General features: G+C 35.7%; 2 protein-coding genes across 3 annotated transcripts; one reads left to right on the plus strand and one right to left on the minus strand.

Moving 5' to 3' along the window:
- Nucleotides 1-358: 358 nt before the first annotated feature.
- LOC101889223 (ADP-ribosylation factor 6) lies at nt 359-13,108 on the minus strand. Of its 2 annotated transcripts, none has more exons than XM_005177805.4 (5): nt 12,724-13,108; nt 5,551-5,670; nt 5,334-5,489; nt 4,957-5,103; nt 359-716 (listed from the first exon to the last, which is right to left on the minus strand). In XM_005177805.4, exons 2-5 carry the CDS (start codon nt 5,630-5,632, stop codon nt 574-576), a joined length of 528 nt encoding a protein of 175 aa, XP_005177862.1. In that variant the 5' UTR covers nt 5,633-5,670; nt 12,724-13,108; the 3' UTR covers nt 359-573. The 2 variants fall into 2 exon arrangements, with proteins under 2 accessions (XP_005177862.1, XP_019890330.1); XM_020034771.2 differs by lacking the exon at nt 12,724-13,108 and adding an exon at nt 11,354-11,497.
- A 2,499-nt stretch (nt 13,109-15,607) lies between these two features.
- Nucleotides 15,608-23,597, plus strand: LOC101889852 (telomere-associated protein RIF1). Its single transcript, XM_005177808.4, has 7 exons — nt 15,608-15,863; nt 16,014-16,898; nt 17,053-18,639; nt 18,714-18,843; nt 18,989-19,455; nt 19,531-20,009; nt 22,121-23,597. The coding sequence occupies exons 1-7, from the start codon at nt 15,774-15,776 to the stop codon at nt 23,076-23,078; spliced, it is 4,596 nt and encodes a 1,531-aa protein (XP_005177865.1). The 5' UTR covers nt 15,608-15,773; the 3' UTR covers nt 23,079-23,597.
- The last annotated feature ends 1,588 nt before the right edge of the window (nt 23,598-25,185 follow it).

Genomic DNA, 25,185 nt, shown 5'->3' on the forward strand with positions numbered 1-25,185 from the left:
ATTGTGGGTGTGGGTGTGTGTAAATGTCTGAGTGTGTGTGTTTCCGTATTTGTGTGCCATTATTGTGAATGATTTTGTTGTTAGTTTTCGTTTCGTATCGGTTGTTTTCTATAGTAAATTTACAAATTTTCTCTTAAATGCTAAATAAACGTTGTTGTTTGTTTGTCTTGTTGTTGTGTGGTATTTGTTGTTGTTGTTTTTAGAATTCCTCTGTTTCTGTTGTTGTTGTAAGTATTTGTAATTTTCTTCACTAGGTTTCCTTTGCAAAAATGTTTTTCCAAAATAAAAGAAAACGAATTTCTATTGTTTGTCGCCTTTAAATCGCGTTACGACATTTGGTTTGATTGACGTTGTTGTGTGGTTTTCATTTAACGTTTTTTTTTTTCTATTTTTCAGTTTATTTTATTTTCTCATCCTCTATTCAAATAAAACATGCATACGGTATATTTGTTATTGTATTTTTGTAGTGGTTTTGTTGTTGCTGTGGTTATTATTTGTTTTGTTGTTTTGTTTATATTTTAATTATTATTAAATTCCCAATTTTCTGTTTTTGTTGTTTTATGAAAATTATTCTCATAACTTATGATTGGATGTAAGCCACGTCAGGCCCTCGTACAGGCCATCACCGGTTGTTGCACAGGAAGGTTGCACATACCAATTGCGATCACGTATTCTAGTTAAACCTAATTTTTCTTGAATCTCATGAGGTTTCATTGCTGAAAAGAGAAAGAGAGAGAGAGAGAGAGATGATAAGAAATGTGAGATTAACTTAGTCATAAAAACAATTAAATCAATCAATCAATAATCAAATTCAATGGGTTCTCAAGTAGCTTTTTGATAAGAAACTTCGTTGTTCAGTATTGAAAATAAAAGTTGTTTATTTAACTAAAATTCATAACCTACATCAATGAAATCTCTTTTCGGTTACCAAACAAAGTCATCAAAAATTTAATGGCATTAATGATTTCAAAGGGTCAATATTTTTTTTGGCAAAATATATATTTGGAAAATTAAAGGGATTAAATTAGTGAAGACCTATAAAATAATCCCTGTAGAAGAAGTTCCGACTACAGAGGGGCTAAGGAAGGCCTTATTTCTACGAAAAACCGAAAGGACTATTATCAATAGACAAAAAATTAACAAGTAAAAAAGCTGTAAAGCTTTGAATACGCTCCACCATTTGAAACGAAGTTGGCAATTCTCAAAAACAATAAAATCCGTTAAAAAAAAAATCTGTTAAAACCTTAAAAAAAATACCGAATGTAGCCGTTATATTAGGGTCTATATGACGACATGGACCAGCATAGGTAACATTTGTCATAAGCCATAACAATATTCAAATTCGAAACTTAAAAAAATCAGTAATAATGTAGCTAAAATAAAAATACCGAATATCGGGAGGTACCGTTATATGGGAGCTATACGAAGACGTTGACCTGCACAGACAATTTTCTGTCTTAGACAGTGGTATCCATTACGAACTTCATATACAAAATTTGAAAGAATTCCGGTGAATAATGTCGCTAAAATCATCAAAAGACCGAATATCGGGAGTTACCGTTATATGGGGGCTATACGAAAACATGGACCTGCAGAGACAATCTTCTGTTATAGGCTGTAGCTTTCATTGCGAACGTCAAATACCAAATTTGAAACAATTCCGGTGAATAATGTTGCAAAAATCACCAACAAACCGAAAATCGAGATCTGTAGTGAAATGGAGGCTTTACGAAGACGTGGCCTTGCACAGACAACTTTCTGTCCTAGGCTGTAGTATCCATTACGAACTTCATATACAAAATTTGAAAAAATTCGGGTGAATAATGTCACCAAAATCATCAAAATACCGAATATCAGGAGATATCGTTATATGGGGGCTATACGAAGACGTGGACCTGCAGAGACAATCTTCTGTTATAGGCTGTAGCTCCCATTACGAACGTCAAATACCAAATTTGAAACAATTCCGGTGAATAATGTCGCTAAAATAATCAAAATACCGAATTTAGAGAGGTACCGTTATATGGGGCTATACGAAGACGTGGACCTGCACGGACTATTTTCTGTCATAGGCTGTAGTATCCGTTACGAACTTCAAATACCAAATTTAAAACAATTTCGGGGAATAATGTCGCTAAAATAGTCAAAATATCGAATATCGGAAGGTGCCGTTATGTGGAGGCTATACGAAGACGTGGACAATTTTATGTCATAGGCTGTAGTATCCATTATGAACTTCAAATACCAAATTTGAAACAATTCCGGTGAATAATATCGCTTAAATCATCAAAATACCGAATATTGGGAGGTACCGCTATATGGGGGCTATACGAAGACGTGGACCTGCACGGACTATTTTCTGTCATAGGCTGTAATATCCATTACGAACTTCAACTACCAAATTTGAAACAATTCCAGTGAATAATATCGCTTAAATCATTAAAATACCGTATATTGGGAGGTACCGTTATATGGGGGCTATACCAAAATGTGGACCTACATGGCCCATACCATTATGCAGACATAATATACATTTGAGTAAAGTTTTATCAGCCTACTTCGTTTCGTTCGGAAGCTAGAGTGATTTCTACAGACGGACAGGCGGACGGAAATTGCTTAATCCACATAGAATTTTATGCTGATCAAGAATATATATACTTTGTGGGGTCTAAAATGTATATTTGGAGGTGTTACAAACGGAATGACAAACTTAATATACCCTCCATACTATGGTGGGGGTATATAAATTATGACCCTTTTGTGGGAGAGGTACCAGAAGGGGTTCGCAGATATATATCATCTTCACAACATATCTTTCGTTTGCGAAAATGTTAGTGTGTGTGAAATTTAAAGATATGCTTATTTCGCCTCCTTTGAGCGTTTTTTTTTTTTTTTCAAAACGTTGACTCTTTGTGAAGGAGGTAACAGAAGTAATGGTATTGATGGAAATATTGAGATGTGCCAAGTCTGAATGGAATCGGATTTTAATATCGCTTTTTATGAGCTTCATGGATATTCAACATGTTGACCCTTTGTGGTGGATGTACTAGAAGGAGTGGGTCGATACATTCCATCTTCACAGCAGATCTTGTATTAGAAGATATTGGGATGTGTGAAATCTGAAGAGAATCGGATGTTTGTTTCAGGTTTTATAATCGTTTTGGCTATTCAAAACTTCGATCCTTTGTGGGGGAGCTACCAGAAGAAATGGTCCGTTATCTACTATCTCTATAACAGATTTTGTGATATTGGAAATATTGATATGTAAGAAGTCAGAAAGGAATCGGATGTTAATTTCGTGTTTTATGAGCTTCATGGATATTCAACATGTTGACCCTTTGTGGGGGAGGTACCAGAAGGAGTGATCCGATACATCACATCTTCACACCTGATCTTGGGTTAATGAAAATATTGTGATGTGTGTAATTTGAAGACAATCAGTCTCTTATATCACATTTTATAAGAGTTAAAATTATTCACAATTTTGACCCTTTGTGGGCCAAGTACTTGATGGAGTCAATTTTCACATCAGACCTAGCACTGATGCAAATATTAGGATTTGCAAAGTTGAAGCAAAACCAGATTATCCCTTCTCTTTCTGTGAAGTAAATTAATTTCATTGAAAATTTCGACCTATTGTGGGGGAGGTACCAGAAGTATCTAATTTTGATAAACATATTGGAATGTGGGAAGTTTGGATCAAATCGGTTACTCCCTTCGAGAGTTATAGTGGGCACGCACCAACCAGCCAGCCAAACAGACCGACGGACGGACGGACATCGCTAGATCGACTCCAAATGTCCCGAAACGGATTTGGTCCAAAGATATATAGGGTCTAAAAACGTTATTTCGACGAGGTATGCTTTGCCCTATCAAATGATATATACCCTCCCTCCCCAGCCATATGGCGGAGGGTATAATAAAGGGACCGTTAAATTGAGACCCCATACGAATAGATGGACATGACTAAATAGGTATCGAATTGTACTCTAATACATACATATTTTACATATTTTCTATATGCATAGCTTTTGTAGTAAAAACTGAATAGAAGATATATGCAATGATCTGAATATGATTTCATCCAAAACAAATATTTTAGACGTCTTTCATCAAAGTATTTTGTCCATGTGGGAACTTTAATCAATAAAAAACGGAGATATGGAGTAACTTTGTTAAAGTCTTGTGTTTATATATCATCTGTAAAATGCCCAGCAATCAGCAAGCGTCTGGTCAAAGATATAAACAGATGGTGGTACCCAATAGGAACTACAAATACGGATTTTGTATTAACTCCGCTGGGTACAGTCGCTACAGTCATCAAGGACTCATTACATTTAAAATGGATATTATGGAAAGTCTTTTACTGCCACAGAATAACATTTCAGGGGTTTAAGGCAGATACAAAAAAGTTCCCATTTCATGGAATGGTGGAAAATATTTTGGGGGGTTATTTCTTTATAAATCCATCTACTTGATAAAAATTCACGCTAGTCCTATAAAATTATTTCCATCTACAAAAGATTTACAGATGTCCTATAGAGATTCCTCCACTTATAATAAATCTATGCAAGACCTCAAAATCTCCGCTCATTTGGACACATACCACAAATATTCAATGTACCTACTTCTGTTATTAACTTTATCAGCATCGCATCGAGTCAATGCTTTTGATTATGTAAGAAATTAAGTTTGCAATTACTATATGCTGTTAATGTCTTTCTCCCTCCCCCCCCACTTTCTCATGGCGGGGTATAAATATTGATAACGACGTTCGCTTGTTTTTTAATTCACAAACATACTGGCTTTTTCTCATCATCAACATCACCACTAGAGCTTATCAGTAGTTTGCTGGCTGACTGGCTGTTTCCTCACATGATCCCAGCTGATATTTGAGTGTCATAATTTATTCTTTGTGTTTTTCTTTTCATTTTTTAGTTTGTTTGCAAAACTTACCATCCGCTAAATCTTGTTTATTAGCAAATATTAAAATAATGGCATCACGCATTTCCCTATCGTTTATGATTCGATGTAATTCTGTTCTCGCTTCATCGATACGATCACGATCCGCACAATCTACAACGAATATAAGACCTTGCGTACCTAGAAGAAAGAAAGAAAAACAATGATAATAATAAAGAACAATTACAAAGCAGCAGGCCAATGCAAAGCAAATAAAAAAAAAATTCTTTTTTTATTATTTTGTCATAGTTTGTTTTTAACCTTTGGCAAAGGAACGTGAGGCACAAAGGCAATTGCAAAAAGCGAACAAACTCGCATTGATCAGTTGAAAAATTAATTACAGGCCAATTAGAGTTTGATCTGCATCTTACCGGTATAATAGTGCCGCCACAGTGGCCTTATCTTATCTTGTCCACCAACATCCCAGACATTGAATTTGACATTTTTATAGGTAACTGTTTCCACATTAAAGCCAACAGTGGGTATCGTGGTCACAGATTGACCCAATTTTAATTTGTATAGAATAGCTGGGGAGAAAAAAGGAGACTTAATTAGATTTGAATCAAAATAAAGCTATAGGCTACTTACTTGTTTTGCCTGCTGCATCCAGTCCTAACATTAAAATGCGCATTTCTTTGTTACCAAAAATTTTCGAAAGTAATTTCCCCATTTCGACAGCGACAATGCATCAATGGAATTGAGCTTAATCTGCAAAGGAGAACAAGAGAGAGATTTATTATTATTATTTTTTTTTGTTTCGTTTTCTTTTCAAATAGAAACTAGATGATAAAATTAATAATTTAAAATTCGAATAAAAGGTGTTTGCAACAACAACAACAACAATAAATGATATTGAATTATTAACTGAAACCAGTTTGGTTATATGAAACTGGATGGCATTAAGCATATGTGTGCCAATATTACAGTAATGATTTATAACGACAGTATTGTATTCACTTCTCGATATCATTCTTCTCCAATGCAATGCAATGTATTTATATTCAAAATGAAATTTGAAGACTGGTGCTAGAGAAGATTGTATACCCAGAGAAGCTAAATTTATAAAAGGGAGGTGAAAAAAAAGAAAAAAAGACATAAGATCCGCCCGGTCGACCAATATTTGGAACAAATTTAACAATTTTCAAAAAAAAAGAAAATAAATAAATAAAATTCGTCAATAATGTTGCTAAAATCTTAAAAATACCTATTGTACCCGTTATATTAGGGTCTATACGACGACGTGGACCTGAATAGGCAACTTTTGTCATAAGACATTACAATATTCAAATGCGAAACTAAAAAAAATCGGTGAATAATGTCGCTAAAATCATCAAAAGACCGAATATCGGGAGTTGACGTTATATAGAGGCTATACGAAGATGTGGACCTGCAAATATAATTTTCTGTCTTAGGCAGTAGTATCCATTACGAACTTCAAATACCAAATTGAAAACAATTCCGGTGAGTAATGTCGCAAAAATCACCAGCATACCGAAAATCGCGAGCTGCCGTGATATGGAAACTATACGAAGACAATTTTCTGTCCTATACGAAGACAATTTCCTGTCCTGCACAGACAATTTTCTGTCTTAGGCTGCAGTATCCATTACGAACTTCAAATGCCAAATTTGAAACAATTCCGCTGAATAATGTCACTAAAATTATCAAAAGACCGAATATCGGGAGTTGACGTTATATGGGGGCTATGCAAAGATGTGGACCTGCACATATAATTTTCTGTCATAGACTGTAGTATCCATTACGAACTACAAATGCCAAATTTGAAACAATTCCGGTGAATAATGTCGATAAAATCATCAAAAGACCGAAAATCGACACTGCCGTGATATGGAGGCTTTACAAAGACGTGGACCTGCACAGATAATTTTCTGTTATAGGCTGTAGCATTTATTACGAACTTCAAATACCAAATTTGAAACAATTCCGGTGAATAATGACGCTAAAATCATCAAAATACCGAATATGGGGAGGTACAGTTATATGGGAGCTATACGAAGGCGTGGTCCTACATAGCCCATTTTACATACCAAATGTCCTGCAGACATAATATACATTTGAGTAAAATTTTAGCAACCTAGAAGCTAGAAGGATTTCCGCAGATAGATAGATGGAAGAACATCGCTAAGTCGACATGGAATTTTATGCTAATCAAGAATATATGTACTTTGTGGGGTCTAAAATTTATATTTCCAGGTGTTTCAAACCGAATGACAAACCATATTTTCTTGGAGACATTACATACCCTTCCAATGAACCAGTTCTGTTTAAAGCTCCAAAGGTAATGTTTGTGTTTAAAGCTCCCAAGGTGATGTTTCGAATAATTTTCCAATCAAATATTCGAAATTTGACATTTCGGGTTCTCTGTGGGTAGTTTTTGGTATAGTCACCATATGATTGTACCTCCTAATTTTTGATATGTTAAAAGTTTCTGTCCAAATTTCTAATCAAATCAGCTGTAATTTGGCATTTCGAGTTCTCTATGGGTGGTTTAACTCCCCGCAAAAAAAATCAGGGCAGGTCTACTTAACTGTTCCTCCTGATTTTCGGTATTTTGAAGGTGTCGGAGCCAATTTCGAACCAAATTAGCTGTATATTCGCATTTCAGGTTCTTAATGGAAAGTTTAACTACTCGTAAAATAATATCCAACGTAGTTCCATATTTTTGGTGTAGCCACCATATAACGTTGTCTCATGATTATCAGTAGTTCCAGATTTTCGATATTTTGAAGCATTCGACGCCAATTTCCTTCGAAACCAGCTGTCACATTTGGCTTTTTGTGCTAGACCTATTCCTCACAAAACATATGCCATACAGGTTAAGTCCGGAACTTCCGGATATACAATGTGACCATAAATGAAGTTATCACATGGCGAATGGACTTAATAAAGACTGTTTAGCTTGTTTGCATTCAAATCAGAGCAGTTTTACAAAAAAAATAAAAATAACTGATGCCAAAAGTATTTACAAATAGTTCTGGAGGCAGAGTTTGATCAAAAAGACCACATAGGGGAAAGAAGCCCTTGCTAAGTTATCACTTACAGACTCACTATTCGAAAGTATTTTGGGACACCAGCCGTGGTATTTGATCAAGTGGTAGAAACTTGGGATTCGGCCAAGACAGGAAGTCCTACCAAAGACTTAATGCTGGTATCTCAACAACCACTAAGTCTTGGGATATTCACTGGGCTTTTCGAAGTCGAAAAGTAATTATTTGTTGGATTGCATCATAATCCGGAATAGTCCCACAGAAAGCATGAGTTATTAAAAACGTGGAAATCAGAACAAAACGATGGTAATCAATTAGTGCATATCACGGAGTAGAACACTGCGCTGTTAGACTATCTGACGTTGTGCCACTTCATGAAGAGCTCAACAAGATATTCGCTGAAAAAGTCGGCCGGATCTGTTTATATAGGTCTGGTCATATCAAGACAAAAAGGAAACATAGGGAAAAGCCCCTTTTTAAGTAATCCAAATGATGGATGCTGACCAATTCCCATCCAAAAGTTATCATGCTAATACAGGCCAATGGAAATAATATGGACTATTACAGGACCTCTTATGTCCCGTCAAATGTTAGTATTAAATTAAAATTGATATTTTCCGAATCCATCAAAATAACTTATTCTGTCCCTACCGATATGCTGAATTACGTTTACGATCATGCTAAAATTGCTTACATGGACACATATATTTTCTGAAACCAAATCCCTTCTTAGCACTCAAAATAACTGTCCCTACTAACTTTAAATAAACCCCCCAAATGCAATCATGCCAAACCCGCTTACTTGGAATACCCTATTCCAAATTATTATATAATAATTTATTATAGGCGGTTTTTTGCGATTTTTTTGTATTATTACCATTTTAAAAATATTTTTTTTTTTATAGAATTTACAATAGAACGTGACATTACTTTAAACAACATTTGCTAAGAGCCACCACCGCCACATAGGCAGCCAAGTCAATGCTATTGCGGCTCGCACTTACATACGTATATGTAGAGCCGTTGACGTAATGTTTACATAGCAACTCAACATTGAACATTCTTATATGATAATAAAATTACAAAAAATAAAAAAAAAAACAAAAAACAAAAACTCAAAACTAATTCAATAAAACGGAAGTAGAATTGTATTGACCAACAAGAACAAGAGTGATTGATGAAATGTCACCGAAATAAAACAAATTTATGGCCAATCACAATGTCAATTTCATAATGAGAAAAATTATTGCATTTTTATGGGAGGAATGGAATATTCACTATAGATGTGGGTGCAGTAAACTAGCGGGCTAATATGGAATATATGTGGTTAACAACATAGATAAACAAGGCTTGCCTGGAATTTATGGTTAAGTTAATAATAAGTTAATAACAAGACGTTTAGCTCATTACATTATCTGGGCTGTAGAATATGACAAATTTGTATAGTTTATTGTATTCGCCACAGGTGGGTCGTTATGTGATGTTCCCAAAACTAACATTGCTAACAAAGTTCTCTTCCGAATATAAACATTTAATGACTGAAAGTTACTTAGAAGTTTTGTCTTAGGTCAGACCGAAAAACCGGAGAAGAGTATATAATCCTCTTCTGACTTCTGAAATCTCCGATAGGGTATTTGAACTTCCAGCAAAACTCTATCCTATAGACAAGTCCAAAACCGGTTCGGGGATAAAAGGTTATTTTAAATAAATATTTCAAAGTCTGTCGATTTTCCTTTGCAAAAGACTTTCTCCCAGATGCCCAGATTAAAAATATGGCCACTCAAAATCCCAAACATTTGAAAATTCCGTTATATGGGAATAGTTTTTCTAACCACAAAGAACACCAAATATAATATTGCTGCGGATTTGGCTGGAAATTAGTATCAAAACTATCAAAATACCAAATATGAGGATGCACCGTCATCCAAAAGTGGATCTTCATTAAATTTTCTTGGCAACTTCCCGCAGAGCAGCCAAAATATTAAATTTCGGCTGACTTGGTTATAAATTGGAATCGAACCCTTCAAAATATCGAATATACAGAGGCACAAATATAGGGTCTGAAAAGTGGGCCTACTTGGGAGTAAATCTACTTATTGAAAACACAAAATATCAAATTACAGCTGAGTTGGAGGAGTCCAACTTCCGCAGAGAAGCCAAGATATTAAATATCGGCTGACTTGCTTATAAATTAGAACCCAGCCATTCAAAATACCACATATCTGGAGACACTGAAATAACGTCCGAAAATTGGACCTACTTGGTCTATTTTTTTCGGGAAGTAAATTTTCTCATTGAGAACACAAAATATCAAATTGCAGCTCAGTTGGTAGAAATTGGGAGAAAGACATTAAAAATACCGAATATCAGGAGGATCCGTTGTATGGGGGTTACTACAAAGTAGTAGACCTACATTGAAAGTTCTTTGCCAGTAGTAAATCTATTCAATGAAAACCCAAGATGTCAAATAACAAACAATTTGAATGAAAATAAGGGGACGGAAACCTACGAAATACCAAAAAGTGAAGGACGGTACCTATTCAATTTTCTATACCAAACATCCTGGTAATAGTATCAATGTCTGTGCTCTATTTTTAATAGTGCGAGTCAATCATGATTTCAACAGACGGACAGGCAGAGAAAAAGAACAAGGCTAAATCGATATAGATTTTTTCCCTGATCTTGATGGTAGCTCCGAAGAATATTTCAGTTTTATTAAGGAGGTTAAAAACATATATCTGAGCAAGTCAGTGTATTCTGCCAATTTACACTTGCTTTAAATTTGTGCTTATTTTTGCAAAATATTTCAAGTGAGAATATATAAAAAGCTAGCTTAAGTCATCTGCTATCTTCTTCGGAAAAGAACAAAGGAGCAGAGCCCCATAATCGAACTTCGTTAACCTAAACCTCCTTTGTTCCTCTGCGAAGAAACCAGTCAAAAAAAGCTTCTATCCATTCTCACCTTTAGGGAATGAGAATTTTCAACATTACAACCTATATTGCAAAATTTCTTTGATAATTCAGAGTTTTCAAAGGGATGGCTTCTTATATGGACATTTACTCAGACAGCACTTCTGACCTTTTGATCGTATATGTATTAGTTGCTCCTACGAAAAAGAAGTTATTCCATAGATGAAACTGAAAAGGTCATCTGAGACGATTCTTCCCAAACACTTAGACCTTGATATTTTATAGTCTTTTTAAAGGCGGTTAGCAATTTTTAATCATTTTACATTTTCCCCAAATGGAAATTTATAGATAGATGGTATATAGATTTGCCGTCTTAATATACTCTAGATTCTTTCACCATCTAGGCCTACTTGCAATCTATCTATAATTTATGGAAATTAAAAAAAATGCAATTTAAATTGAATTATAGTTACCAATCTTAGTTACTACCCAGTCCTTTCTTGTTAACTGACCCATCCAAGCTGGAGTTCCTGGCTATTTTGATCTCAATTTTTTACGATGCAATATTTAAATGCTAGGTTTCATAAATCGTCCAATATACTAAAAGTACCAGCAGTTTTTTTCTAGCACAATGAAATTTAAATAAAACAAATGTTGCAGACACAAGAAAAAAAGTAGTAAATCAAAGAATTTTCACTGTTAACTCCTCTATTCTTGAATGTTCACAGCTGTTGTTTACATTTACAGACTCGCATAGACCGAACACATCTTTGACATTTGGTGCCAAAAACAAGAGAGAACAGAACTCATATGGGTGCATGCAAAAGGGGAGAAAGTAATAGAACATTAGAGTAAATAACACGCAAAGTGATATATGAGAAGAAAGTCAATAAAGAGATCTAATGAAAATTACTATTAAGCAATAGATATCAATTGTTTACACAATGAAATGAAGAAGAAATTCCAAACTATGACAGTTCGTGTAGAGTTATTTTGGGAGAAGGGGAAAGAACCGGAGAGAGAGAAATCGAGGCTGAGTTAATCCACACAATAAGAGTTATACAATTTCTCCCCCATTATCAAGATTTGTTTTTTCTATGAAACGATGCGTAACATAAAATAAACACGAAAATCAACGTTAATTGGTTTTTTGTTTCTTTGTGATTAACGTTTTTAGCGCAATACTGAAGCATAAACAGCATAAATGTATGGAAGAGAGAGAGAGCATCAATGAAAACAGAGAAAATTAAAATAACACAAGTTGGGCGTGATCATCATCACTTCATACACCGCCAACGTCAACGTCATTAGCCACCTTCAATTTCTGACTCTGCTGCTCTGCTGCTCATTTTCATTAGTTTCATTTTTAAAGTAGCAAAATACTACATCGCTTTTGCTTCGGCAACAACAAAAATGAAGCCATTTGCAGTTCAATGACAACTTTAATGGATCTTTGAACGAATGAAGCAAAAAAAACACACAGCCAAACCAAAAACAAATTAAGTGATTGTCGCAATCATTTCTCATTTCTTGCTATCAGAAGAAACCTTCTTTTTCCGGCATGCAGCAGTCAACACCGAGTTGGATATCGTTCGAGTTTTGCTACTTTATCAGCCTTCAGAGAAACGAAAAAAACAATTTATACATTTTTTCATTGCATTTCGATGAGATGAATGACAAGCACATTATAAGCTTCCGAGAAATACGATAACCAAACATTTCTTTTCCACCAATTGCAGTAGGACAGCAAACATTTAATTATATATTTATTTCGTTAATCACTAGAATTTGTGGATATTTTTTCTTTCTTCTTTTATATATTTATCATTGCACACTAAAATACCTTTTGGCAAAACACTATTATTTCGGATTTACACGTCACGTCACACACACTCAACCGCCAGCCAGCCAGCCAACAAAATTGCTGAGACTTCTTCTCTACGTTTCCTCACACACCGTCGTCTTCTTCTTCTTCGCGCTACTCTTTTATCTTTTTATTATGCATAAGTTTCTTTCTTGGCTTTTCGTGTTTCAATAACGTTCGTTATTCCATAGATAACTGATGCTGCGATCTCTCTTCAGTACGATTTCAAACAAATTCACAGCTTTATGCTATACTTCATTGTTAATAATAAAAAAACTAATCGAAATTATGTTATAAAACATAAAACACAATGTTAACAATATTACTCATTTCAATCAGAACGCAGCAGAGAACGGAGCTGTACTAAAATTATCAACAACGCCGCAGCAACACTATGAAAGTTATATGGCGCCGATGGCGATGGTTTACGGTGACACTGTAGTTCGTAGAGTAATAAGGTAACTCTATAAGCTGTGCTATCAAAAGCATTGCCACCGAATTCAGCAAATTTAAAGGGGGGGGGGGACATTTTTCAAGACAATTGAAAAAAGAACGTAGCTGTGCTCATATTGCAAAAAAAAATTTTACCCCAAATTATATAATGTAGACATATTTTTATGTGTTCTAAAATTGCAAAATGTTGTATACATATTTTGATTACAACTGAAAAGTATTTTGCTTTCTAGCTATTCTTGAAGTGCTACAGGATTTGTACCTGCACTTTCCAATTATAAATTTAGAGAAATGATCTAAAATATTTTGAGAAATTTCATTCTGAAGTTTCAATTTTGAAACCTGTATTGCGATTCTCTAAGGGTGTTAGTACATAAGAAGCTAACTTACCGAAAAATTTCGCTAATTACCGAAATTATAAGCATTTTAATTTTAGCGACTTTGTCGCTAACTCAATACATGAGTTAGATAATTCCACTACCGATCTACAAAAATGTTCATTTTTTTTAAAAATTAAAAAGAAATATGGATTTTTTTTGAAACTTTGACGCTACCATTACTCACATTAACAAACTTCTTTGTTATTGTTGTAATTTTTCTTCTACCTTCTAATAATTTTTGCTGTAGAAGAAAGTCTTAAAATGTGCTAAAATTGTTTATTATATAGCTATAGCCATGGTACAATGAAGAGAAGGTAGGTCAACTTTGAAAAAATTGCAAGTATAGAGGTCTACCTGTTTGGCTTGTAATGTCAGAATTGCTATCAAAACAATAAAAAAGCAAACAACTTGTTGCATTGATTTTGAATAAATAATTTAAAACCGCGAAAACTGAATAAAAGGTCAACATTTCTTTTCAAAATCATGTTCTATATATCTCTTATGGTTTATTTCGCGACAAAAACTGTAGACTTTGTCGATGCATACGTTGCAATAAGCATTTTAAAAACACCCGAATTTGAATATTTTGTGAACAATTTTTTATTATTGAAAAGAAGACACACACATAAGCAAATGAAGTTGACATATTAAGCCAGAAAAATAAAAAAATTGAAATCATATGGTAGTTCTGCCCTACCTTGAATTCATTGTACCATGGCTATAGTTCCCATGTATCTTTCATCCGATTTAATATTTAAGTCCACAAAAGCCGCAATATGCATTCCATAACAATTTTATCCTATCCAAGACATCAGATAAGGTGTTTCAATACATTTTTTGTCAAAATTTGTCCAAATCTTTTTAGATTTAGATATAATTGACAAATATATTTTCCTCAGATTGGACCAATAATCCTACGTTTGTACCATGGTACAATAAGGAGGTAGAACAGCTTCGTAAAACTACATAAATACAGCCCTGAAACTATGCCCGCTTCCTGTCAGAATAATTCAAAATTATATCCAACAAGTTGTTTTCATTTATTTGATATTTTTTGTTCATTTTAAAAATGAGTCAAATAAATCGAAAGATGAATGAAATGCCTGGATATTCTCTCAAAAATATGATCCTAAGTTTTCAATCTTTTAATTCCGTGGCAAATCTGGTTAATATCAATAGTGAGCGCCCCGCAATTTAAGCTTCTTCAATTCATTGATTTTGAAAATATTTTGTTTTTATTTTTCAAAACAATAAATACATACACAAAATTGGCATAAGTCGGGCACACTTAGAAAAAATTTGTAATCAGCTGGTAGCTCTACCATACCTTTTTATTGTACCATGGTTTGTACAATTTGTTCGAATTTCGAATCATATTTAAGTTCAGAATATAACAACGTCTGCTTAGTTTGGATCAAATCCAACACCAAAATACCTCCGTCAAACTTTTTAGAAATCGATTAACATTAAGATATGGCTCCCATATATTAGATTCACCTCAAATCTAATCCGCTCTAAAGCCATAAGTCGCATTTAATAATAATCACAAAAAGTATTATTTACTTCTCTTTTCCCCAATATAGACATATATTTGTTACGGGAGAAATTTAGTGGATTCAAATGGTTAATTTCATTGCGTATACGTCAAATTTCAAGGAATTTTGTGTAGAGCGTTAAAGGAAAACAACTTTGTGTATATGTTGCAGCAAAAGACAACTCTGATGTATAAAAGTTGGCTTTTGCAAACTTCAAGTTGTACAATTGTTTCGTAGACCTGTGACAAAAACGTTTCTACGAAAGATAAAGAGTCTACGTCATCGAAAGGCTGAGCATTTAGTGTCTAAATGCAAACGAATTTTGACAAACGAACAAACTTACCCAACAAAGACACGGAGCAAAATACGGCAATAAGACAAATGTGCATGGGAACCCCGCTTGCATCATATTTAATCGAAAAAGCATGCAACACTGAAAATCATATGTTTTTAGGCGGGCTTTGTGCACATTTCGAACGTTGTGGCAACTCCATTTTGCGATATATTTAGTAAATTGGCGCGCTGAAGTAGTTGTAACAGGAGAAAAAAACGAGAAGAAAAGAAGAACGCTACAAAGAAAATAGGAATTTTACAACTTTAATTTTAACTTAAAAACACACCAAAAGTACAAAATTTTACAAAAAAGACAGAGGAAAACAAAATGGAATCAGAATTAAGCCAGGCATACTATGGAGTCTATTGTTCTTCGAAAGAAATTCTCAAGAATAACCAGCGCCATTTGTACTGTAGCGTACGTAGACAAGTTTTTTTCTTGAGGCATTTGTTCTACTTTCGTTTCGGAGACTTGTGACTCTTGTTGCTGAACGAGCTAGCTGTAAAATTGTGATGGTCACTCATTGATTTCAATTTTTCTTTTTTGCATTTTTATTTTGAATTACAGATGTTGGATTTATTGACGAGCACCTGCAAGACAACGGGTTTGGTAGGTAGTAAAATAGTAAGCGATGAAATGATACAGTTTTGGTTATCGGATATCTTGGCATTGATGTTCGACACGGATCGTGCCATACAGACAAAGGCGGTGGAAGCCTTCGAACAGGGCCTTACATCGATGGATGTACAGACTATACACAACAGCAAGGAATGGCCAGCCTTGAAAGCCGCCTTGGCTAGTGTACAGGCACCGAAAATCCACAAATTAAGGGAGGATCGAAATCCGCACTGGCATCGAGTGTGGGGTTACATGATACGTATACTTGATAAAGAGCTGTTGAAAGGAGCCAGTACCATTAATGCATTTCTAGCCATTGTGGAGTTGGGTTTTCGCAGTACAGACAACACCATACGAGCAGAATCGTTTTTGTGTTGGCGTTTATTAATAGAAATATTTGCCAAATATGATGAATTATCTTCACCGAAACGTTTGAAACTGATTTGTATTCCATTGAAGAGTTCACAGTCCAAATCCGCCCAGGCTGCCGAAGTCAAGTTGAGAGTTTGGTGGTATTTGTTGACACGTTTTGGTAATAAGTTGGGAAATAATTTTGAAACAGTTGTGGAACCCTTTTTGCATTTCTGTTTTGGTGGCTCCTCATCCGGTAAACAGGTGGTTAGTGCTGCCCAGCAATACGAAGTGGTGAGAGAATTGGCTGTGCCCTGTATGGCCAAATTGTTGGCAAGCGAGCGCAATGAATTTTTGGATCGTTGTTTAAGAGATCACAAATTAGAGCCTATGGATTCACCGTCAGCTCTACTCGAATTGGAAGTACTGGAAAAACATTGGTTATCAGTGGTGAATGCAGCCTTGGATGCCATACGATTAATGGTGAGTAGAATAGACATGTGCGTTTTGAAAAGCACAAATGACCCCCAACTGTGAGTGTGTAATTTCACAACGTTTAGACAATTTTGTAGGTATATTATTGTTTTATTTATTGGGATTAAAAATAAACTAAATTAATTTCTTTTCTTAATTTCAGGGCAACGAAAATTCGGAAAAAGATGTCAGTGAGCAGCACCTTTTTCAACAGTTATTGCGCCACCTACTGCAAATGACATTGCGCAAGGATATAGCGCCCCTAACAATCCACGTTTGCTCAGCAATACAAAAAATGCAAGCAAATCATCCACGCGTTGTTATAATTGCCATCAACACCCTGGCATCTGAGGGTATTGTTTTGAAGAAATCATCAGAAAATACAGAGGAGTATCCCAAATTATTGGATACATTTGCTAAGCTCTTTATGTCGGCACGTTCAATAGTGCCACCGGCCATTTTAAATCGTTGTGTCGATAAAGTATTCTCATTGGATGCCCAGGATACAGGACGCAACAAATGGCGCTCGTTAACGGTCATGATGTCGACAATATTCCTTATCAAAGATGATGAGGATTTTGAGGCATTCGAAACAAAGCTAATTATTTGGCGTAATGTCTCACAGGGAATTGTAAAACATTTAAAGGAGAATGCATTGGATGTACGTGTCAAAGAAAATGCCTTGCTATTGGAACGATGGATATTATGGCCAGTTCAAGTTTGTGTGGGATTTGCTGGCTCCAAATCTACCAATGGTTTCGATACGGCATTTTGTTCGTTGTGGAGACAACTTATTAATGCAGGACAGAATGCTCCCGACAGACGTTCGTTTGTAACAAAAGTACATGATGTTCTCAAAGAACTGCTAAAATTGCGTCACGAGGAAAATGCATTTGGGGAACTTTTTGATGCCTACACCACAGCGGTGATCAAACTTGAATGCGCAAAAGACAGTGCACAACATCAGGAATTTTTCGCATTAATGCAGGACATATTAAAGCAACAATTACCCAAGAAACCATTGGAAGCCTGCATGAATACTCTACGCAACACCTTGACGGGATTCAAAACAAATGAGGCCAATACTTATTTTGAGCACATTAAAGCCACACTTTCAGCTGTGGTCAATTTAAATGCCAAGGGCACAGTTTGTGTTTTGGAAAATAAATTTCTCGACGAATGGAAAAGAGCTGTCATGGACAAGTTGCGCACGGCCCTGAGCAAAGAGTTATTCCAACAAATGAAGGAAATCGTAAAAGGTAACAATGATGTATTCATTGTTGTGCCTTCCGTGTGGAGCTATAACCCTGACAAATTAACGGAAAGGCAGAAAGAAAAACTAGCCGAGAAATCCGATATCCCAGCACTTTACAATGATATGAGTCAATCGCAGGAGACCTCCTTGAAACCATGGACCCCCAAGAAGATTGTCATTGCTCAAAAAGATAAATCGGAAATTGTCCTGGAAGGCCAGCTCTCAGATGAGGTTGTTGAAGAATCAGCCGAGCCCTTGGAGAAAACAGATGCCGAAAAAGCCGTGCTGAGCACGCCAGTTAGCAAGAAATCGTCGCTAAGAAATCAAAGTAAAGTCCAGGGTACACCCAAAGATGCGGGCGAAGAGGATAAAAAATCGAATGCTGATCATGAGGTAACACGGGCCACACGCAACTCCAAGAGATCGATTTTGGCCCCAACAGAAGAGGAACCCAAGGAAAAGGTTGCCACCACCGAGGACAGCATAATAAAAAGAGTATGTATACACACATATGCCTATACATATCTTTACTGTAATATTAATTATTTTGTTTTTCTTCAAATTATCAGCAAACCCGACGTTCTGGTCTGCGCACGAAAAACGATAACAAAAAAGCCGACGAAACACCAAGCGACAAATCCAAATCATCAAATGCTGTTGAAAAACCCCAACAGCAGCAAACAACAGAAAACATATCAAGTACGTGTGGTTGATTTAATGTTCGTTACACACAAACATTAGATAAGATATGTGTGCATACAAGCACATACTTCGATTTTACACTTAGAGAAACGCATTGGTCGCGGTCATCTAATGGTGTATTTTGTTTTCAACTCTTTTATAGGTCCCAACAAAAATGTTGCAAACAAACCAACGGCCACCATTATCGTACCCACGATTACAGAGGATCTTACCGATGATCATGAAACTGCAGCCACTGAAAAAGATAAGGAGAATATTATTGTTGTTGAGCCACAGCAACAAGAAACTCATTTACCAACAATGACAGAATCTTTGCCACCAACTGTAATTGCTACCGCAACACCATTAACAGCTTGCACTGCCACCAGCACACAAATGTCTCAAGAAACTGACAAATCAACCCAAGATAAGCACCAGCCAGCCTCAAGTGATGCCAACCAGAAAAAGGATGAAGGACCCAACAAGAAGGCTACTGGTCCACACACAATTGAAATATTATCAAATGAATTGATTGATCTCAACAAAACAAATACAAATGCCATAAATGAAATTTTACAAACTAAAGAAGTTTCCCCCAAAAAGACTAACCCAGCAAGATTTACGCCCCTGGTAATTTCAAACGAAAAATTGTGAAAATATTTTTGAAATTCCTTTTTTTAAATATAATTTATATTTCTTTTTTAGTCATCACCTCCAGATCGCAAATTGACCAACAATAGCAGTAGTCCAACCTTAAGACCCAAACCTTCATCCCATCTAACAGGTCGTGGCGCCCAGCTTATCAATATGATACGTAATAAAAAGGTCGATATATCAGCTAGTGCTGCCACATCAACCGCAAGCAGTTTTCCAACATCTTCGGTGTCCACACCGTCGCAGCAACGTAATCCCGCTGCTGAACTAATGGAATTAACGGGCACGGATCAGACCTCAACACCAGTACAACATAAAGATTTTCTGGTATTCTCTAAACGTTTGCCATCTCCCACGGCCAGTCCATCGGCGAGTATTTTAAAACGCAAGCTGCGTAATGACAGCATTGAAGATTTATCCTTTGATTCGCCGGCATTTAAGCGCAAGCGAGTTAGTTTCCATGATCCACCGGTATCGGTTACCAAAGAATATCTACGAGATGCTGAGGAGACAAAAACCAAACCTAAGAGGTAGGTGTTATTATGTTTAATGATTGAAAATCACAATAATTTGGAAGCATACTTCCATACTTCCTGTTAATTTCCAACAAAATAATTTCGTTCGGTTATGGGTTGAGGCCTTATTATTTTAAGGAGGCTATACCAAAACGTGAGTTAATACAAGCAATCTTAGGACTTGTATCAAATAAGAACCAGGCGAAAAATAAAGGAATAAGAATACGGGTTTATAAATGCTTTATAGATTAAAAGTAAAGAAGTAAAAAAAGTAACAGTCTGTTTTGCCGACAGATGTATACTCTCAGCAAACCCCAATGGGGTTCGCAAATATATGTCATCTTCACAACAGATCGTGTGTTAGAAAAAATGCTTGGATGTGTGAAATTTGAAGCGCGTTGGATGCTTATTTCGCATTCTTTGAGCGTTTTGTTTTAAAAAATTGTGACCCATATGCGGGGGAGGTACTATAAGGAGTGCGCCGATATATCCCATACATACACAGCGGATCTTGTGTTAGTAGAAATAATGGGATGTGCGAAATTTGAAATGAACCGAATGCTTATTTCGGGTTTTATGATCGTTTTGGTTATTTAAAACTTTGATTCTTTGTGTGGGAGGTACCAGAAGGAATGGTCCGGTCTCTACCATCTTTATAACAGATCTTGTGTTGATGATAATATTAAGATTTGTCATGTCTAAGTGTAGTCGGATGTTATTTTCGCGTTTAATGAGCTTCATGGATATTCAAAATTTTGACCCTTTGTGAGGGAGGTACCAAAGTAGACCGATATATCCCATCTTCACACTAGAACGTGGGTTAATAAAAATATTGTGATGTATATAATTTTAATAGAGCCGGATGCTTATTTCGGATTTTATGATCGTTTTAGTTATTCAAAACTTTGACCCTTTGTGTGGGAGGTACCAGAAGGAATGGTTCGAACTCTGCTATCTTTATAACAAATCTTGTATTGATTGAAATATCGAGATGTACCAAGTCTGAATGGAATCGGATGTTAACTTCGCGTTTTATGAGATCTTGAATATTCAAAAATTTGACCCTTTGTAGGGGAGGTACCAGAAGGAGTAGACCGATGTATTTCATCTTAACTCCAAACCTTGGGTAAATAAAAATATTGTGATGTGTGAAATTTGAAGAGAACCGGACGCTTATTTCGGATTTTATGATCGTTTTTGATATTCAAAACGTTGACCTTTTGTGGGGGAGGTACCAGAAGGGATGTTCCGATCTCTACCTTCTTTATAACAGATCTTGTGTTTATAGAAAAATATAGAGATGTACCAAGTTTGAAAGAATTCGGATGTTAATTGTGCGTTTTATGAACTCCATGGATATTTAAAATTTTGACCCTTTGTGGGGGATGTATCAGGAGGAGTCGACCGATATATTCCATCTTCACACCAGAACTTGGGTTAATAAAAATATTGTGGTGTGTGTGTTTTGAAGACAATCGGACAAATTTCATCACATTTTATAAGAGTTATAATTATTCAACATTTTGACCTTTTGAGGGGGATGTACTTGATATGGAGTTGACCAAAATTGTCCATTTTCGAACCTGACCTAGAACTGACGCAAATATTAGGATTTGCTTAGTTGGAGCAACATCGGATTATCGTTTCTCTTTCTGTGCAGAAAATTTATTTTTTGAAAATTTTGATCTTTTGTTGGGGAGCCAACAGAAGGAGTGGACCGATATTGCCCATATTGACAAAAATATTACGATGTACCAAGTTTGGACCAAATCGGATACTCCCTTCAAGAGTTATCGTACGTACCAGCCAGACAGACGGACGCACGGACATCCCTAGATAAACTCCAAATGTCCTGAAACGGACCAACCAAAGGGACCTAGGGTCTAAAATCGTTAAAATCTTCGCCGAGGAACGTTTTGACTATCAAATGATGTATACCCTCTCCAGCAATATGGTTGAGGGTATAACTAGCCATATGACTGAGGGTATAAAAAATAAATACCTAAATTCCAGCATGATTCACAAGGCCACACTCCCATATAAACAAAATTTTCCACTTTCATTGTTTTTGCAAAACAATTATTTTTGATGTATTATTCACATAATTAATAAATATTTCCTTGCAGATGTTTAATAATGGACAAGGTTTCAGAGGCCAAACATGTTTTGCGTAGACGCAGTAAATTGGACAGCCTAATTGAAATCGAGAAATTCAATAGTAATACCTCCGATCCGAATGCTGCTGCTGCGGCTGAGAAGAACTCAACAACTGGCTCTGCAACCCCTCAACATACTACCACTACCACCACAACAACCAGTGCACCATCTTGTTCCACAAATACAGGTGCTAACAAATCCGCGGACCAAACAACGACAGATGAAAGTATAACATCTTTAAAATGGAATGATAGTCGTAACACAACAGCTGATGACAATCTTGTGTATGCAGAACATAATACTAACACTTCCACAACTGAGGCTATTCATCATAACACATCAACTACTACTACCCAGGCCGCACACATTTGTAACCATCCCGAGCCACAAGAATTAAGTTTGGACAGTGCCATTAACATGGTATTGGAACAGTGTCCCTTGGAAACAATTCTGGAGAAATATTTTACAAATGAAAATTCACCACAACTCAAATCGTCCCATATTGTTGCGAAATTTCTTTCCAATGCCATGGAAACTCATTCAAAAATCAAAACCAATGTCTTGGAGACATTGTCGGAGAACCATTCAAAAGATTTCTTAGATCATGCTGTGCAGGAGAATCTGTCTTCTGTTGTATGCGATCGTTTAAATTTGAATTCGGTTATAGATTATATTTGTGCCAAGTCGAAAATTAATTCTGGTTGTCGCAACAATTTGCTACAGCAATTGCCCGACATATTGAAGCATAGCAAAAATGATGTTGAACGTTTTGAGTTGGTTAAGAATCTGTTGCAACAGTGTCAATTTACCGATGAACATATATTGGATTTAATCAATGTTCTGATGCAGGTTCGTTCCGGTCGAACGATGGGCGATCATGCAACAATGGTCTCGGAATCGGCCGTCGATTCATCTTCAAATCTATAAATACAAAAACAAAAACAAATTAGTTAACGCACGCAAATAAACAAATCAAATATGGAAGAATTGCAACCATCGAAATTTGTAATGTACAACAACAACAAAAATCATTTTTTTTTATTATCTATTATTAATTTTATTTACATATATATACACCCCCATGCCCACATTATTATTCACTTTATATGTTATACACAAACGCGCCCCCCCTAAAAAACAAACACATCGTTTAATAATTTATTTAAAATTTTATTATATTTGTTAAATAATATATGTATACAGGCATACATATATAAAAAAACAACAACCACAATTGAAAATAAACAAAAAATACATTTGTATAATAAAAAAAAAATATATTGGTTATGTTATGTTTACAACAAAAAAACACACACGCAGTATGTTTAGCTTACAATATATCCACACAACAACAAATTCTTATTACTATTATTATTATTATTGATCAAGTTTAAAGAGGGTTTTATTTTCGAATAAATTTTTAAATAGTTTAGTACTTAAAAAAAAGAGGTGATTGTTTTTATTTTCTACTAAAAATGGTCCTTCCCGAACGGAAGGAATTGTCATATGCCTTCGAAACAGTTCGTGTTTGGTAGTCATCCAAACCATCATATGGCTATGAATGTCGTCCTTAAAGTCCTTCAACCATTCCATTCCAGCTGAAGAATGTCGACTGTCTAAACAAATCGGGGTAGTTTAGGCGCAACTACGTTTAGGATGGTGCGGACGTCTAAATTCGCACTGGGCATGAACAGGCGAAGGATGTGCGAAAAGTCGACAAGGATTGCGATACAGGCCCGAAAAATAGAGGGTGAGATGAAGAAACTGCAACCAACTTGAAACTGCTGTCATTTCTAAGCCACTCGTCCGGCAGCTGTTAAAATTATTCCAGTGACAGCTCATTATATTGTTTACAAGCGTTCAAAAGCATTTTGCTGAGAATTTTCCAGACAAAAAAGTTATTCGTGATGGAATTCCAACGTGATAGTGTGATTTCTTTATATTTGGCTGGAAAACCACAAGTGGCTATCGTTAGAGCACTCCAACATGTTCATGCAGATTATGAAAATTTTCGGCATATCTAAAACTAATGTAATTTTTATATCCTCAGTCATATGGCTAGTTATACCCTCAGCGATATGACTAGAGAGGGTATATATAATTTGATACGACCAAAACGTGCCTCATCGAAATAACGATTTTGGACCCTAGGTCTCTTTGGACCAAATCCGTTTCTGGACATTTGGAGTCGATCTCGCGTTGTCATACGCTGGTGCGTACGATAACTGTGCAAGTATCCGATTTGATACAAATTTGGTACATCGTAATATTATTGTCAAACTTAGATCGGGTTGGGAGTTGATTGGGAATATCGGTGGTCCATTCCTTCTGCTACCTCCACCACAAAATGTCAACATTTTCAAAGAAAATAATTTACTGCATAGAAAGGATAATACGATTTTGCTCCAAATTTGCATCAGTGCTAGGTTAGGCGCGAAAATGGACAATATTGGTCCACTCCATCAAGTACCTCCCCCACAAGGGGTCAACATTTTGAGTAATCATAACTTTTATAAAATATGATGCTACCTCCCCCCCAAAAAGGGTCAAATTTTTGAATATTCATGAAGCTCACTAAAACACTAAATTAACATCCGATTCTATTTATACTTGGCACATCTCAATATTTCTATCAACACAAGATCTATTATAAAAATGGTAGAGAGAAATACCTCCCCCACAATGGGTCAACGTTTTAAATAGCCAAAACGATCACAAAATCCAAAGTAAGCATCCGGTCCTCTACAAATTACACGCATCGAAATATTTTCATTAACCCAAGGTCTGGTGTGAAGATGGGATATATCGGTCCACTTCTTCTGGTACCTCCCTCGCAAAGGGTCAAAATTTTGAGTGTCCATAAAAAACCAGAAATTAACATTTGATTCTCATTCAGACTTGGTACATCTTAACATTTCCATGAAAATAAGATCTGTTATAAATATGATAGAGATCGTACCATTTCTTCTGGTACTTCCCTCAAATAGGGATCAAGATTTTGAAAAACAGAATATCAAATAAGCATTCAACTCTC

The sequence above is a fragment of the Musca domestica genome, unplaced genomic scaffold (assembly GCF_030504385.1).
Source record: "Musca domestica strain aabys unplaced genomic scaffold, Musca_domestica.polishedcontigs.V.1.1 8, whole genome shotgun sequence".
In the NCBI taxonomy this organism is placed as follows: domain Eukaryota; kingdom Metazoa; phylum Arthropoda; class Insecta; order Diptera; family Muscidae; genus Musca; species Musca domestica.

What these genes read in the sequence shown, in the direction of transcription:
- LOC101889852 (XM_005177808.4), top strand. Translation starts at nt 15,774, where the DNA reads ATGGAATCAGAATTAAGCCAGGCATACTATGGAGTCTATTGTTCTTCG. An exon ending in AGGACAGCATAATAAAAAGA is followed by an intron (nt 18,640 to 18,713) that starts GTATGTATACAC and finishes TCAAATTATCAG; the next exon opens with CAAACCCGACGTTCTGGTCT. An exon ending in CAGCAAGATTTACGCCCCTG is followed by an intron (nt 19,456 to 19,530) that starts GTAATTTCAAAC and finishes TTTCTTTTTTAG; the next exon opens with TCATCACCTCCAGATCGCAA.
- LOC101889223 (XM_005177805.4), bottom strand. Translation starts at nt 5,632, where the DNA reads ATGGGGAAATTACTTTCGAAAATTTTTGGTAACAAAGAAATGCGCATT. An exon ending in GTGGCGGCACTATTATACCG is followed by an intron (nt 5,104 to 5,333) that starts GTAAGATGCAGA and finishes TCTTTCTTCTAG; the next exon opens with GTACGCAAGGTCTTATATTC. An exon ending in TAAACAAGATTTAGCGGATG is followed by an intron (nt 717 to 4,956) that starts GTAAGTTTTGCA and finishes TTCTCTTTTCAG; the next exon opens with CAATGAAACCTCATGAGATT.